The 17267-nt window shown below is 33.1% G+C and overlaps 2 protein-coding genes across 6 annotated transcripts; both read right to left on the reverse strand.

Annotated features, from left to right (window-relative positions):
- Positions 1–1930: 1930 nt before the first annotated feature.
- Positions 1931–8785, reverse strand: LOC111405706 (pto-interacting protein 1-like). Of its 3 annotated transcripts, XM_023034709.1 has the most exons (9): positions 8508–8785; positions 7207–7269; positions 6074–6207; positions 4919–5166; positions 4510–4636; positions 3745–4018; positions 2676–2808; positions 2465–2551; positions 1931–2321 (listed from the first exon to the last, which is right to left on the reverse strand). In XM_023034709.1, exons 3-9 carry the CDS (start codon positions 6156–6158, stop codon positions 2190–2192), a joined length of 1086 nt encoding a protein of 361 aa, XP_022890477.1. In that variant the 5' UTR covers positions 6159–6207; positions 7207–7269; positions 8508–8785; the 3' UTR covers positions 1931–2189. The 3 variants fall into 3 exon arrangements, with proteins under 3 accessions (XP_022890477.1, XP_022890478.1, XP_022890476.1); XM_023034710.1 differs by lacking the exon at positions 7207–7269 and having other exon boundaries at positions 8543–8785; XM_023034708.1 differs by lacking the exon at positions 7207–7269 and having other exon boundaries at positions 8508–8784.
- A 625-nt stretch (positions 8786–9410) lies between these two features.
- On the reverse strand, positions 9411–13423 carry LOC111405707 (pto-interacting protein 1-like). 3 transcript variants are annotated; one of them, XM_023034712.1, is made up of 4 exons: positions 13159–13423; positions 11859–11921; positions 10726–10859; positions 9411–9818 (listed from the first exon to the last, which is right to left on the reverse strand). In XM_023034712.1, exons 3-4 carry the CDS (start codon positions 10808–10810, stop codon positions 9430–9432), a joined length of 474 nt encoding a protein of 157 aa, XP_022890480.1. In that variant the 5' UTR covers positions 10811–10859; positions 11859–11921; positions 13159–13423; the 3' UTR covers positions 9411–9429. The 3 variants fall into 3 exon arrangements, with proteins under 3 accessions (XP_022890480.1, XP_022890481.1, XP_022890479.1); XM_023034713.1 differs by lacking the exon at positions 11859–11921 and having other exon boundaries at positions 13194–13423; XM_023034711.1 differs by lacking the exon at positions 11859–11921.
- Positions 13424–17267: the final 3844 nt, after the last annotated feature.

The raw sequence follows: 17267 nt of genomic DNA on the forward strand, positions 1-17267 counted from the left end.
CCCAGGAGGAAAAGAATAGAGAGGCATGTGAGCTTTTTTTCAAAATTCTGATGTATGCAATGATGTAATAGATCAATAATAGTAAGGTTGAGTCATGTATAAATAGAGGTCTTTGAGGAAAGAATGGGACATCTCGAGTTAGAAACCATTCTCTTTCCTTAAGCTCTTTTCAAAACCAGTTTTTCTGGAAACTCCTTGTATACAATAGAAACCTTTTATAAATCTTCAAAACCAGTTTTTCTGGAAACCCCTTGTATACAATAGAAACCTTGTATAAATCATTATAGAAATAAAATCTCAATCTTTTGATATCAGAAAAATATGAGTTTCTAAGCCTCCTATCCCATAGATTATTGACAGATTGAAGAAGATAATCTCTTTCTTACTTTAGCAAAGAAAGAATTTTCTTTACTTAAGATCTTTACTCGTAATTCTAAGAAAAGATACAGTGAGGGCAGAAGCTGAAATAACAGAATTCCGTAAGGTTGAGTCATGTATAAATAGAGGTCTTTGAGGAAAGAATGGGGCATCTCGAGTTAGAAACCATTCTCTTTCCTTAAACTCTTTTCAAAACCAGTTTTTCTGAAGGCAAGAGACCGTTTGAGGGAGCAGTTTGCAGATTCAGAGCCTGAAGGTCACTCGGTTCTAAAAATACAGATTTAAGATCAAAAGTAAGGTAAAATTATTGTCTTTGTTAAATTTAGAAAGAATTCTTCTAATATTTTGAAAGAATCGTAGGGATTATTACTTTTCATGTTTGCAAAAATCTTATATAACATGTTATTATTATTCATAAAGCTTGCAAAGAATTATCTGAATAATGCCATGTTATACAATTAAAGGATTAGATAATCTGTTAGAAAAATAGATAATTTCTTTCTTACTTTAGCAAAGAAAGAATTTTCTTTACTTAAGATCTTTACTCGTAATTCTAAGAAAAGATACAGTGATGGCAGAAGCTGAAATAGCAGAATTCTCATTGAGGCAAGAGACCGTTTGAGGGAGCAGTTTGCAGATTCAGAGCCTGAAGGTCACTCGGTTCTAAAAATACAGATTTAAGATCAAAAGTAAGGTAAAATTATTGTCTTTGTTAAATTTAGAAAGAATTCTTCTAATATTTTGAAAGAATCGTAGGGATTATTACTTTTCATGTTTGCAAAAACCTTATATAACATGTTATTATTATTCATAAAGCTTGCAAAGAATTATCTGAATAATGTCAGGTTATACATTTAAAGGATTAGATAATCTGTTAGAAAAATTATTGAAAAAAATAAGAAATATTTTTGCTCAACTAGAGATTATGGATATTTCATCTAAGGAATATGATAATCTTAGTAAATTACATGACAATTATATTACAGATTATGCTAATTTATTAGATTAAAGGATGGAATTATATATTAAAACTCGAAATGAGAGAAATTGAGGAATTTAGAACTATCCTAATAAATTAAGGATATTCTGTGCAAAATATGACAAATCCTTTCATTAAGGGTATTATAGACATCTTACCAAAAATGAATAGTAGTATGCCATTTATAAAAATCTCCCTGTTGGATTCTTTAGAAAAATTATTGAAAAAAATAAGAAATATTTTTGCTCAACTAGAGATTATGGATATTTCATTTAAGGAATATGATAATCTTAGTAAATTACATGACAATTATATTACAGATTATGCTAATTTATTAGATCAAAGGATGGAATTATATATTAAAACTCGAAATGAGAGAAATTGAGGAATTTAGAACTATCCTAATAAATTAAGGATATCCTGTGCAAAATATGACAAATCCTTTCATTAAGGGTATTATAGACATTTTACCAAAAATGAATAGTAGTATGCCATTTATAAAAATCTCCCTGTTGGATTCTACGCTTCGGGCTGGGAAATGCCCATCAATATCCATATCTACTTGGTCGAAACTTTACTTTTAAACTCATCAGATATTCCCTCACAAAGAAATCATATGACTGTCATTTCCCACAGACATCTTGGTTCTTGATCCACACAATCATGGTATACATTACGAACAATCGATTAAAATTGACTGAAGCGTTTTAATGCACTTCAATCTAATAAAATTACTGATTAATTTGGACATAGAGAGAGAGAGATTATCATATGCTTCTATTTACCAACTCATCCTGCCCGAGCAGCACAATCAGTAGCTTGGCTGCAACTCTCATGTCTGGCCAGTTTCACCAGCCGGTCCTGGCCGAGCATTTAAAAGTGGCTGGAGGGCTTTGACTACTATGCTCATGTTTGGCCGGAAATCAGCTTCATATTGTACACACAACGCAGCAACAGCAGCCATCTGCATTAAAATACTGAGAATGAGCAAGGAAAAGGGAATATAGCAGATAAACACCACGTAATCTCTTTCTATCAGATCAGTATCATTCTTCTTTAACAAAATGATATAAATAATTTCCTTTCAGTTGGAAACTTGATAATCACCTTAGCAACAGCCTTAGGAGGGTATTCACCTCCCAGTCTTCCATCGACACATTGCCTGACCTTGTCTTCGCTCAGCTTTGGCGTAGCCTAAATTATGTGGCAGAAAATTTGAATAACTAAAGCTCAGAAGAATTAGATTCTTTAATTATAGAATATAAGATGTGAAATAAACCACATATGTTAGAAGGGAAAACTGGGAGAAACTGATTACCCATGTAACTAGACTTTGCTGCCCACGAGGTAATGTATGATCAACGGGCTTACGTCCAGTAAGAAGCTCTAGAAGGACAACACCAAAGCTGTATACATCACTCTTTGAATTCAGCTGTCCAGTCATTGCATATCTGCCAAACAAGGTACCAAAATTCACCAGTAAATAACAAAACACCATAATAATGTTTTAGAGCCAATACAAAAAATGACGTCCAAATGAACACCAGGATTCATGCAAATAAGAATACATTGTTCTGATGACTGGAGAAAAAGTTTCATAAAATAGAATTCACGATAAATAAAAATTTCATAACTTACTCTTAAGATTTATCAAAATCTCAGTCAACTATCTGGGTTGTTAGAAAGACTAGGAAACAGATTAACATTAGAATCCAATGGTTTATTCAAGCTTCAATAACCATAATATAGTGAGCCAATCAACTCAATTTAAGTAATATGATCTATGAACTTGACTTTTGAGTTCCAAAACGGAGAGAAGGGAAAAATGTATATAAAAACATCTTCAAGAGATTCTCTAAATATGAACCATTCTATGTTATCTATTTTTTACTCTTAAATTCAATCTTTAAATACAAGATTCTCTTTATTTTAGAGAGTCGATACCTAAAAATAAGCTCCAAGAGAGGCTCTATTTCAAGTTTTTAAAATAAAAGTGGGGTTGGCTCTATTCTTACTTATTATGATTGCATTTAATAAACTATTCATCACTTCTTAAATTATTCATAACATATTTGAATTGATTAACCATTAGACATATAAAAATACAGTTCTTACTTGGTGGTGATTAAAATTAGATTTTTAGCAAATTTTAATAAAAGTTGATGAAATGTATAGTTGAAAAATTGTGGGCCCCACGAAATATATCGTTATTAATTATTGACTTTGATATAAATTAAAATCTAGATTTTAATTCCCACCAAACAAAGGCGTAATATGTTAAATAAAAGATTGAGAGCATTGTTTAAGTATATAAAATAATTTCCTCTTAATATTTCAAAAGGGGAGAGAGGAGAGAAAATGTATATAGCGTTGCAAAAATATCTTACTCAGGAGCATGATAACCAAACGTTCCAAGAACACGAGTTGAGTGAAGACGTGCTGCCATATCAGGAGCTTGATTTGACAAATCAAAGTCAGCAATTTTAGCATCATCATTATCAAAGATTAACACATTGCTGGACTTAACATCACGGTGGATGATGTGAGGATTTGATTTTTCATGCAAATATTCAAGTCCCTTAGCAGCACCAACTGCAATCTTTACACGCTGTGTCCATGAAAGAACTGGACCAGGTTGTGCTCCTTTAACACCTTTCCTTCCTGAATGATGACAAGTAAAGATTGAAAATTGAAATTTCAACTCAAGTTGCTAGTATGAATCAGAACACGGAACAGTTAATGATAAAAGGTCAGACCAAACAAAAACTCAGGCATTCCAATTAGTATAAAGGCAAGGGAATGGCTACTGAGAAGTTGTGTAATGATAAAAATATCAAAAGATTTGGGAGCCGTATAATCACCAAAATGTCAACAAAGGCCTATCTCAATCTACCTCTTAAGCAGTCAGTTATAATTATAGCTTGATCCAACTATCATTCAAATGAAACTGCAGTCATGTAAGTTTTTAAATTTGATGTCCCACATCTGCATGTAATGTTGTTTCAGTCTTTCAGATTCATCCTATTTGGACTCCAAGATTATCGCTTTGGGGGGGGGGGGGGGGGGGGGGGCGAAGAAAAAAAAAATATTAGGGGGGGGGGGGGGGTTGACAAGGAAAAGAAAGTATATTGGAGCAGGAGGTGGTGATATACCATGAAGAATATCGTGAAGAGAACCATTCGATGCAAATTCGTACACAAGAACACGCTGATTGCCATCAACACAATAACCAAGTAACTCAACAAAATTTTCATGTTTTAGCCTTGAAACCATAGAAACCTGCAAGTTCAAAAACAATTTGTTGGATATACTTAGCCCTTGTTTGTCATCATTTAACAAATTAAATTGTTTGCTACAGTAATATTTTCCATCATAAATTCACACAATAAAATATTCTACACACAAACCAATAAAGTTTCTTTAAATTTTAACCACACATTCTCCAAAAAAAATATTGTTCAAAACTCTACAATTTCTCCTATAATGGGAGACAAATAGGCTCTTAATGCTGAATGCCTGATTCCTCATAGGACTGAGTAAGTTATAATATTCAAATGAAACCTGGGCTAAGAATTCGTCATCTGGTTGCTTGCTTGCATCCAACTTCTTTATTGCAGCAGCCCTTCCATTCTTAAGGATTCCATAATATACCCGTCCATATGAGCCTTCCCCAATTAAAGAATCAGAGCCAAAGTTATCTGTAATTTCTTTCAATTCATCCCCGGGAATTGACGGAACTGCAATAGGCTGGACATTAACAGCTTGAGATTTCAGTGCAGCATCTGTTGTATGATAATGTCCTTCATTTCCTGGAGGAAGAACTCTAACTTAGTTTAAACTTGGTCTAGTCACTAAAGATAAAAATAATATGAATCATGTAGCGTGAAACAGGAAAGAAAAAACAAGAATAGAAAAGTCAGAAAGATCGCAAAGTAGTAGTGAATGCACATATTTCAAGGTGTCGATTAAATCAGACACCTATAAACAATGAATAAATCCACCTGTCTTAGCTGAATGCTTGACTTGATTGGAGAATTAAATCATTCTAAACATTAAGTAAAACCAAAATTCAATACTTCTAAGTTTATCAATGTAGACCAGAATGATAAACAATGTTTAGAAGGACTGTAATGTTTAACCCAACCAGGCACTTTGTCCCCAGAAAACATATGTAAATAAATTAACCAACTCTCAAACAATATTGAAAATCGGTCTGATTTTCTAAGTCCTAGTTAATTATTCTATCATAAAAGTAGCATTGATACTATCGGCGTGAATATTCATCCTGTTATCTATAATTTTTTAGACTCTTTGTTGCTACATCACAACTACGCAACATTAGAATATTGTGGAGAGGAGGTGTACAGAAGGAACAGGCAAGATACTCTAGGTGAATAGTAGCACTACAATTATTCAACCCGTATAATATCGATTTATCCATGTGCTTTTCTTTCTAAATAGAAAAAGGAAGGGGTTGAGGGCCCAACAGGACAACAATAACAAACGCATGTAAAGGAAGAAAAATATATATTACATCATGCAAACTAGGCAAATAAACCAGATACATAGCAGATTAACGTAGAGGCAAAGTTAGAGCATTCATTCTAATAGCAAGAGCAATACAAACAAACTAATTTAAGCTAATGCAGAGAAAATTGATTGTCATGACTTGGTGCCCTTCATGTGAATGCCTAAATATGGGGTTTTCAGATTTACCAACTGAATTTTTCATCATATAATGGCCTCCACCATCAGCATGTTTACCAATGTCATCTTCTTCACAACAACCAAAACAGCTCATGTTTGTTTTCCTCAAAGTATCTCCTCTCCGTATAACAGGATTCCTTTTCCTGTAAGAAAGAGAAAGCTCCCTTTGATGCGTAATGCATAGCATGAAAAAGGATTTAATGAGCTAGAAAGAAACTGTATTTCTGAGTCAATATTCAGAGTAATTCCATCTGAATATTTGGAAAATCGTACAAAATTCATATTCAACGGAGCAACAATTTCCAAAAAGTTAACGAATTTAGAAAGATTTCTACTGGAGCTTAAACCTTTCAGCAAACGCTTATTTGACCTAGCCACAGCACTTTGATTTCAGTCCAAAAAGTGCAAGAAAATTATTAGAATACAACCATTTTACCGACTGCAATTCTGCATCTTTTCCATGCTTCCGGGGTTTTCAGACTACTTGCTACACAATTAGCATAATTATGATAAAAGTGTAAACAGAAAATTCTGAAATCAAGGATGTGAAATGACAAAGACGGTTGGGGTGCTTTGATCAAGCATAAATCAACAGTTCATGACTCAAGGACCACTGGCTGAAAATTATGGCAGTGTTTAAAGATATTTCAAAATCTTGTATACAAGACCAAATGTAGACTACTAACACTACTATTATATTTACTAAGTTTTTTACTTCTAATGTAATATTAGGTCTAATACAAGCTATCCAATAGCACTAGCCAGACTACTAAGCTACTAGTAAATTTACTAAGTTTTTCAACTGTTGATGTAATATTAGTTGTAATACAAGCTATAAACATCCAATAACACCAGCCACTAATATCATACTCATTGGACACCGACGCAGTGATATATCAAAAGGTGTACTAACAGTTGTACAGTCACAGCGATAAATTTTTGAATTGTTGTTTATGCAAAGAGAGCGGTATAGTATGATGCTATCTTGAGCATTATCTATTTCAGCTGAATCAGTATTATCTACTTTTTATTTCAGCGGCATCATTTCTTTGCAAAATATAAAGTAAAATAAATTCACGATTAATTGCACAGTTGTCACAAAATACAAGATCGTGATATTCACCGGCTCTAGTAGTTCTTACCATGTTGTGATACATAATTCAACTTGCACGCTTCAAAATTTGTTCAAAGCATCATAGTTTGAACTGAAAAGACAAACATAATAAAACCTACAATAATCATCAATATAAGTAAAATAATTAACCAAAATCATTTTCATCCCCTTTGACTGCAACAATTGTTCATAATCCATGTACATGACACTACCTAGTTCCTTGGGTGTATAATCAAATAATAGACTTGTTTCTAGAAACATGCCTGGTCATACCAAAATCAGTACACTGAGACAGGTCACTTGAAGGAGGTTAACTTCAGAAAGCATATCCACAACCTTGTCTTTGCATTTTGCTTCTTCATCTGCCATGTCATTGTAGCTACTTCCTTCCCCATCAAACTTTGGAGCCATCATTATAGTTGTCAAGAGTTATCTTTCTATCATCCTTTTCAGTTTTTGAATAGCTCTCAAGTTAGCAAGAGTTATCTTTTTTCTTTTTTATGCTTAGGATCATTCTTAAAGAATTTCCATAACCGAGGAAGTGCATCTATAATAGCATACACAATTATAGATTCTATCCTGATTTATAAGACATGTAATAAACTGATCAGCATTTTGCTAAATTTCATTAAATTGCTCGGCATCATTTCTACCATCAACCAATATTGACATAAAAAATTTTTGGCAATGAATTTATTTCTCATTGCATCCTGTACCGTATATATTGTTGCCAACATGTCTTCAATGTCTTTTGTTGTCAAAATATCTGAGTAGAAGCCAAACAATGTGTTTGACAAAGAGTTGCAGGTGTGACCCTAATACCATTTCCCATTTCAGTCTTCATCGAGTCAATGCAAAGGTTTCATCCTCCCTGATCTCTCTAGATCAGGAGATCGGAAAATAGGAACCATTTCATCAAGTCTATGCAACAGTTTCATCCTCCATGGTTTCTCTACCTCGGGAGATGGGCAAATAGGAACTATACTTGATCGCCAAAGCGGATAAATAATTAATACTTGTAACCAGGCATTTAAACTCTTTATACCTTTAAAATACAATGACTGTGTAACGATTCCAACACAAGATGCATTCATTCGTCCACAATGTTGTAGATCGAAACAATATAATACTCATAAACGGACAAACACGAGAAGGACGGAAAACTAATTTAGATATTTAAGACAAGACTGTTGATACGAACAAACACAGGGATCTAGGAGGAACCAGTTAGATAACATATGATCATCAATTATAATTGAAGCAACAAATTCAAGTAACATATTTATCAAAAACACCAAGATCAAAATTGAAGGAAAGCAATAACTAAACCTGAAATCAGCAAGCGATGCAAGAGAGTCTTATACCAATATACTCAAGTAACTCCACAATCCACACACTGAGTGAGTCAGAGAGAAAGCGATATAGAAGAGAGATTGGGCAATCGAGGAGAGGATGATCGGAAATCGAATCCGGCGATAAATGAGGAAGGAATTAAGCGTAATGGGAGAATCAATGGGTTTATATATATTATTATAATGTGCGTGTGAGAAAGAGAGAGACTCGTCTTTGCTTATATAAAAATCGGGCTTTGATTCGTTCAAGAATCGAGTTAACTTTGCATAATACTCGAAGGTTTAGAGCATGTTTGAGTTTGCTTCTTTTGTAGAAGTCGTCAATTTTTAAAAGAGGAAATTAGATGGCAAGGTCAAAAGGTGAGATGTCTTCATCACTTTCGGTTTTTAGAATAGAGTAATGGGCACAAAATTATTATTGTGCAAATCGTTGTTATCGTTTCATTGTTGATACTTGAACTCACGTATCGATCATTCTTTGCACAAATTATTCGTGCCGTCTCATCCCGTTTATTTTCTATGTCAAATGTTCGCATGTAGTCTACTGGTATGATTTGCTTAATGACACTTGGTTAAGACACTAACTAACCATCTTTTTCCATTTAATCCTACTTAATCTTATATGGTAATACTATCTGCATATAAATTATAGGTTTATATCAGCGTATATATGTGTGCAAAAAAAATATATTCAGATTTATATATGTAAAATTATACCAAATCTTCTTTCTACACCAGAAAATAACAATGAATTATTTAAATGCTCTTTAAAATTTATTCCACATTATCTGCATAAAAAATCTACGTTTATTTGCATCCTAGAAGGGAATTTCGAATTGAATTTTTCCATCATAAATTCACACAATAAAATATTCTACACACAAACCAATAAAGTTTCTTTAAATTTTAACCACACATTCTCCAAAAAAAATATTGTTCAAAACTCTACAATTTCTCCTATAATGGGAGACAAATAGGCTCTTAATGCTGAATGCCTGATTCCTCATAGGACTGAGTAAGTTATAATATTCAAATGAAACCTGGGCTAAGAATTCGTCATCTGGTTGCTTGCTTGCATCCAACTTCTTTATTGCAGCAGCCCTTCCATTCTTAAGGATTCCATAATATACCCGTCCATATGAGCCTTCCCCAATTAAAGAATCAGAGCCAAAGTTATCTGTAATTTCTTTCAATTCATCCCCGGGAATTGACGGAACTGCAATAGGCTGGACATTAACAGCTTGAGATTTCAGTGCAGCATCTGTTGTATGATAATGTCCTTCATTTCCTGGAGGAAGAACTCTAACTTAGTTTAAACTTGGTCTAGTCACTAAAGATAAAAATAATATGAATCATGTAGCGTGAAACAGGAAAGAAAAAACAAGAATAGAAAAGTCAGAAAGATCGCAAAGTAGTAGTGAATGCACATATTTCAAGGTGTCGATTAAATCAGACACCTATAAACAATGAATAAATCCACCTGTCTTAGCTGAATGCTTGACTTGATTGGAGAATTAAATCATTCTAAACATTAAGTAAAACCAAAATTCAATACTTCTAAGTTTATCAATGTAGACCAGAATGATAAACAATGTTTAGAAGGACTGTAATGTTTAACCCACCCAGGCACTTTGTCCCCAGAAAACATATGTAAATAAATTAACCAATTCTCAAACAATATTGAAAATCGGTCTGATTTTCTAAGTCCTAGTTAATTATTCTATCATAAAAGTAGCATTGATACTATCGGCGTGAATATTCATCCTGTTATCTATAATTTTTTAGACTCTTTGTTGCTACATCACAACTACGCAACATTAGAATATTGTGGAGAGGAGGTGTACAGAAGGAACAGGCAAGATACTCTAGGTGAATAGTAGCACTACAATTATTCAACCCGTATAATATCGATTTATCCATGTGCTTTTCTTTCTAAATAGAAAAAGGAAGGGGTTGAGGGCCCAACAGGACAACAATAACAAACGCATGTAAAGGAAGAAAAATATATATTACATCATGCAAACTAGGCAAATAAACCAGATACATAGCAGATTAACGTAGAGGCAAAGTTAGAGCATTCATTCTAATAGCAAGAGCAATACAAACAAACTAATTTAAGCTAATGCAGAGAAAATTGATTGTCATGACTTGGTGCCCTTCATGTGAATGCCTAAATATGGGGTTTTCAGATTTACCAACTGAATTTTTCATCATATAATGGCCTCCACCATCAGCATGTTTACCAATGTCATCTTCTTCACAACAACCAAAACAGCTCATGTTTGTTTTCCTCAAAGTATCTCCTCTCCGTATAACAGGATTCCTTTTCCTGTAAGAAAGAGAAAGCTCCCTTTGATGCGTAATGCATAGCATGAAAAAGGATTTAATGAGCTAGAAAGAAACTGTATTTCTGAGTCAATATTCAGAGTAATTCCATCTGAATATTTGGAAAATCGTACAAAATTCATATTCAACGGAGCAACAATTTCCAAAAAGTTAACAAATTTAGAAAGATTTCTACTGGAGCTTAAACCTTTCAGCAAACGCTTATTTGACCTAGCCACAGCACTTTGATTTCAGTCCAAAAAGTGCAAGAAAATTATTAGAATACAACCATTTTACCGACTGCAATTCTGCATCTTTTCCATGCTTCCGGGGTTTTCAGACTACTTGCTACACAATTAGCATAATTATGATAAAAGTGTAAACAGAAAATTCTGAAATCAAGGATGTGAAATGACAAAGACGGTTGGGGTGCTTTGATCAAGCATAAATCAACAGTTCATGACTCAAGGACCACTGGCTGAAAATTATGGCAGTGTTTAAAGATATTTCAAAATCTTGTATACAAGACCAAATGTAGACTACTAACACTACTATTATATTTACTAAGTTTTTTACTTCTAATGTAATATTAGGTCTAATACAAGCTATCCAATAGCACTAGCCAGACTACTAAGCTACTAGTAAATTTACTAAGTTTTTCAACTGTTGATGTAATATTAGTTGTAATACAAGCTATAAACATCCAATAACACCAGCCACTAATATCATACTCATTGGACACCGACGCAGTGATATATCAAAAGGTGTACTAACAGTTGTACAGTCACAGCGATAAATTTTTGAATTGTTGTTTATGCAAAGAGAGCGGTATAGTATGATGCTATCTTGAGCATTATCTATTTCAGCTGAATCAGTATTATCTACTTTTTATTTCAGCGGCATCATTTCTTTGCAAAATATAAAGTAAAATAAATTCACGATTAATTGCACAGTTGTCACAAAATACAAGATCGTGATATTCACCGGCTCTAGTAGTTCTTACCATGTTGTGATACATAATTCAACTTGCACGCTTCAAAATTTGTTCAAAGCATCATAGTTTGAACTGAAAAGACAAACATAATAAAACCTACAATAATCATCAATATAAGTAAAATAATTAACCAAAATCATTTTCATCCCCTTTGACTGCAACAATTGTTCATATCCATGTACATGACACTACCTAGTTCCTTGGGTGTATAATCAAATAATAGACTTGTTTCTAGAAACATGCCTGGTCATACCAAAATCAGTACACTGAGACAGGTCACTTGAAGGAGGTTAACTTCAGAAAGCATATCCACAACCTTGTCTTTGCATTTTGCTTCTTCATCTGCCATGTCATTGTAGCTACTTCCTTCCCCATCAAACTTTGGAGCCATCATTATAGTTGTCAAGAGTTATCTTTCTATCATCCTTTTCAGTTTTTGAATAGCTCTCAAGTTAGCAAGAGTTATCTTTTTTCTTTTTTATGCTTAGGATCATTCTTAAAGAATTTCCATAACCGAGGAAGTGCATCTATAATAGCATACACAATTATAGATTCTATCCTGATTTATAAGACATGTAATAAACTGATCAGCATTTTGCTAAATTTCATTAAATTGCTCGGCATCATTTCTACCATCAACCAATATTGACATAAAAAATTTTTGGCAATGAATTTATTTCTCATTGCATCCTGTACCGTATATATTGTTGCCAACATGTCTTCAATGTCTTTTGTTGTCAAAATATCTGAGTAGAAGCCAAACAATGTGTTTGACAAAGAGTTGCAGGTGTGACCCTAATACCATTTCCCATTTCAGTCTTCATCGAGTCAATGCAAAGGTTTCATCCTCCCTGATCTCTCTAGATCAGGAGATCGGAAAATAGGAACCATTTCATCAAGTCTATGCAACAGTTTCATCCTCCATGGTTTCTCTACCTCGGGAGATGGGCAAATAGGAACTATACTTGATCGCCAAAGCGGATAAATAATTAATACTTGTAACCAGGCATTTAAACTCTTTATACCTTTAAAATACAATGACTGTGTAACGATTCCAACACAAGATGCATTCATTCGTCCACAATGTTGTAGATCGAAACAATATAATACTCATAAACGGACAAACACGAGAAGGACGGAAAACTAATTTAGATATTTAAGACAAGACTGTTGATACGAACAAACACAGGGATCTAGGAGGAACCAGTTAGATAACATATGATCATCAATTATAATTGAAGCAACAAATTCAAGTAACATATTTATCAAAAACACCAAGATCAAAATTGAAGGAAAGCAATAACTAAACCTGAAATCAGCAAGCGATGCAAGAGAGTCTTATACCAATATACTCAAGTAACTCCACAATCCACACACTGAGTGAGTCAGAGAGAAAGCGATATAGAAGAGAGATTGGGCAATCGAGGAGAGGATGATCGGAAATCGAATCCGGCGATAAATGAGGAAGGAATTAAGCGTAATGGGAGAATCAATGGGTTTATATATATTATTATAATGTGCGTGTGAGAAAGAGAGAGACTCGTCTTTGCTTATATAAAAATCGGGCTTTGATTCGTTCAAGAATCGAGTTAAGTTTGCATAATACTCGAAGGTTTAGAGCATGTTTGAGTTTGCTTCTTTTGTAGAAGTCGTCAATTTTTAAAAGAGGAAATTAGATGGCAAGGTCAAAAGGTGAGATGTCTTCATCACTTTCGGTTTTTAGAATAGAGTAATGGGCACAAAATTATTATTGTGCAAATCGTTATCGTTTCATTGTAGATACTTGAACTCACGTATCGATCATTCTTTGCACAAATTATTCGTGCCGTCTCATCCCGTTTATTTTCTATGTCAAATGTTCGCATGTAGTCTACTGGTATGATTTGCTTAATGACACTTGGTTAAGACACTAACTAACCATCTTTTTCCATTTAATCCTACTTAATCTTATATGGTAATACTATCTGCATATAAATTATAGGTTTATATCAGCGTATATATGTGTGCAAAAAAAATATATTCAGATTTATATATGTAAAATTATACCAAATCTTCTTTCTACACCAGAAAATAACAATGAATTATTTAAATGCTCTTTAAAATTTATTCCACATTATCTGCATAAAAAATCTACGTTTATTTGCATCCTAGAAGGGAATTTCGAATTGAATTTTGTAATAAAATCTAGTTTGATGGGTGAAATAGCGAGTTTTCGTTAGGCCAATATCGAAATTTGTAAACATTTAACGAGTAGTTAGTCAAATATCGAGTTTGAATGGGAAATCTTGAGTTAGTCATTTTTTTATTTTTTATTTTTTAAATCAACAACTCCAATTGCCTTCATTATTTGGGTTAGACATTAAAATTGGATAATGTTGTGTGTACACCTGATGGTGTACACACAGCTTTACACCCCTCTCACATGGAGGGGGGTCACGAATATTTTATTACATGTGGACCTCCCTCCATGTGAGGGAAGTGTAAGCGTGTGTACACTATTGTATACGCACAGCACAACCCTTTAAAATTAATTATGTCTTCAATTGTTTATTATTTACCATGTGAAGATTTGTGTACAGAAGTTATTCGAGCTAACTTCCGCACAATCCACAACAAAATCAAGATTTACACAATAAACTCTATATTAGCTTAGCACGCTCGACGTTTGCATAGCAAACTCGATATTTAACATGTTAACTCAGCAAATATCTACAAAATTCGATATTTGACCAACAAAACCTCATCATTTCACCTATTAAATTAGAGATTATGTACAACATCCGGTCCGAATTTTACTTTGAGAATGCAGAGGCCAGAGGGTAAGTTTAGTAAGCATTAATTTAGTTGACTCGCACGATCCATTCTTCTTCTCTCGTGCAAAGAGGGAAAAAAGGGTTATTAGGCCCCGTTTGATTGCACGAGATTTTCCATGGAACTTGAAATTCGAATTCCAACTTCCACTTTTAGCCTGTTTGATTGACGGGGTAGGTGGTTTTTGATTTTCCCCCTTTTTTTTTTTTTTTTTTTGCTTTTTGTTTTTTTTTTTTTAAATTTTTGGCAATGGGAACAAATTATAGGAACAATTGTAAAAGAGGATATTCCTAAAATTGACAATTTTCATGTAAAACAACCAAACGAACATCAAAATATAGATGATTTTTTGATCTTTTTTTTCCTTTTTTTTTTTGGTTGGCAATGGTAACAAATTCTAGGAACAATGGTAGAAGTGGATATCCCTTAAATTAACAATTTTCATGTAAAATAAAGCCAAACGAACACCGAAAAACACTTTTACTTCAACATTTTCCACGTGAAAATTATACCAATCAAACACAATAATTTACAATTCCCAATAAAACAATTTTTAAATAATTCAATTCCTTGGAATTCATTTTCTTTCGACCCAAATTCCATCTTCGCAATCAAACAGCTTAATGTTTTGACCAATATACCATTGGACAAATTACATGGGTGGATTACACAACCATTTGACATAGCAAATGGACGAATGAGACAACATGAGTGCTTTGTGCAAAGAATGATCGATTTGAAGGGCAATTGTCATAAGTGAAATGATATGGATCATTCAACGATATGAAAATTTAACGAGAATTTCCATTTCTAGTTCATTTACATAATCGAGTCTTCATGATGAATATGGACAATGAATTCTATATTAACGAGAATCTCGTAAATTTTATATATATTTGATTAGAGAACATTTAAATAAAGGCATTACAATTAATTTGCAAAAGTAAATGAACATATATTAAGGATATATGAGGTTTTCATTATTTTTTTTTTTTGACTAAGTAGATTAGTCTAAAAACTTTCATTTTCTACATCTTGATACCAATAAATTGACCTTTTTTCTCTTAAACTAAATCAAACATGCTAGCTTACTACTACTCCTCCTCCTAACTCACGATTGGATCACTTCTGATAGTAATTCTTTTGAAGACATTTTTAGTATAGATTCCCTTTATTTACAAGTTCATAGGATTCAACTGTTAGCTTCGCTAATTCTTTTTTTATTATTTTTTTTTATTATTTTGAAGGGTGGTTGGGGGTGGGGGAATCCACCAAGTTGTGAATAAAACATCCTTTCAATCATGAATACGTAAAATCACTTACCAAATGCAATGAACTTTTACATATGATTGGATGTGTTGGTTATACATGTGAGCATGTGATTCTAGTCCAATAATATCATTTCATTAAGACGCCACTTTAAATGTGTCGTCGTTTGTAATTTTCTATAATCCAAAAAGAATACTCATAATCGATTTAGAAATACACCAAATTTATTTCATTGACGAATGATGCATAAGTCACAGGGAAAGGGAACGTCATTTTTTTGGGATAGTGTATTTTGGAAGTGAATTTTTGGAGAATGTATGATTAAAAATTGGAGAAAAAAATTGAATTTATGTGTAAAATTATCTTATGGGATAATGCGTGGTTGAAAATAAATTTTGAAAATAATGAAATTCAAACGTGGGCTTAATTTTATTCAAGAATTATTGTCTAATAATATACTTATAACTTATTCATGAGATGCGCTACACGTACAGATGAGGGGTTCACAAAATCCCTCTAGATCACATACAACAGGGGTGTGGGTGTTTTTTGACAATATTTTATTTACATGGATCTCACCCTCTCTGTACATACGAAAAAACTGTTGATTCATTGTCCTTTACAATACAAGGCAGTGCTAGGATCCTTGTCAATTGCATGTTAGGTTAGATTCTAAAATTCTGAACAAGATTTGAGGAGGAAATTTAGGGTATTGCCTCTTTGCCAGCCCCCTCTGCCAGAGGTCTTACAAAGCCTCTGTCATAAGGTGGGTCCTCCACCTCTTTAAAAAAATACCTCATAAATGCCTATCCACCATATTTTGTGTGAGGCCTGTAAGGGATCTGGCAATGTAGCAAAACCCGAAAATTTAGGTCACTGCTAACTGCAAAGCACAAAATAGTAAGGGGATTGTTTTGTTAGGTTCCATGATCAAAATTTCCCAACACATGACCAACCTCAACCCTTGATGTCATTTTGTATGACAATTCAAAACACAAAAAAAATAAGCCCCTATTTGATTGAGATAAAAAAAAGAAAAAGAAATTTTTAGTAGATTTTGATAAAAAATTGATGAATTGTGTGATTGAAAAGATGTATATCTTGTACGTGTGGTTATAATTAATTATTGATTTTGATATAAATTTTGAACCATTTTCTAATATGAACCAAACACAAATATTAATTTAATAGAGTAAGAAAATGACTCGACTATTAAAAAATTGAGAAAATTACAAAATAAAAGTTGTTTAACTATTACAATTCAAAAATTAGGGATAGAGTTCAATTTTTCACAAATTAGGTAGTAACACAATAATTAAGATGGTGTTTGACATCCAT

This window comes from Olea europaea, chromosome 12 (assembly GCF_002742605.1).
Source record: "Olea europaea var. sylvestris chromosome 12, O_europaea_v1, whole genome shotgun sequence".
Lineage (NCBI taxonomy): Eukaryota > Viridiplantae > Streptophyta > Magnoliopsida > Lamiales > Oleaceae > Olea > Olea europaea.

What these genes read in the sequence shown, in the direction of transcription:
- LOC111405706 (XM_023034710.1), bottom strand. Translation starts at nt 6,158, where the DNA reads ATGAGCTGTTTTGGTTGTTGTGAAGAAGATGACATTGGTAAACATGCT. An exon ending in TATGATGAAAAATTCAGTTG is followed by an intron (nt 5,167 to 6,073) that starts GTAAATCTGAAA and finishes TTCTTCCTCCAG; the next exon opens with GAAATGAAGGACATTATCAT. An exon ending in ATGACGAATTCTTAGCCCAG is followed by an intron (nt 4,637 to 4,918) that starts GTTTCATTTGAA and finishes TTGAACTTGCAG; the next exon opens with GTTTCTATGGTTTCAAGGCT.
- LOC111405707 (XM_023034713.1), bottom strand. Translation starts at nt 10,810, where the DNA reads ATGAGCTGTTTTGGTTGTTGTGAAGAAGATGACATTGGTAAACATGCT. An exon ending in TATGATGAAAAATTCAGTTG is followed by an intron (nt 9,819 to 10,725) that starts GTAAATCTGAAA and finishes TTCTTCCTCCAG; the next exon opens with GAAATGAAGGACATTATCAT.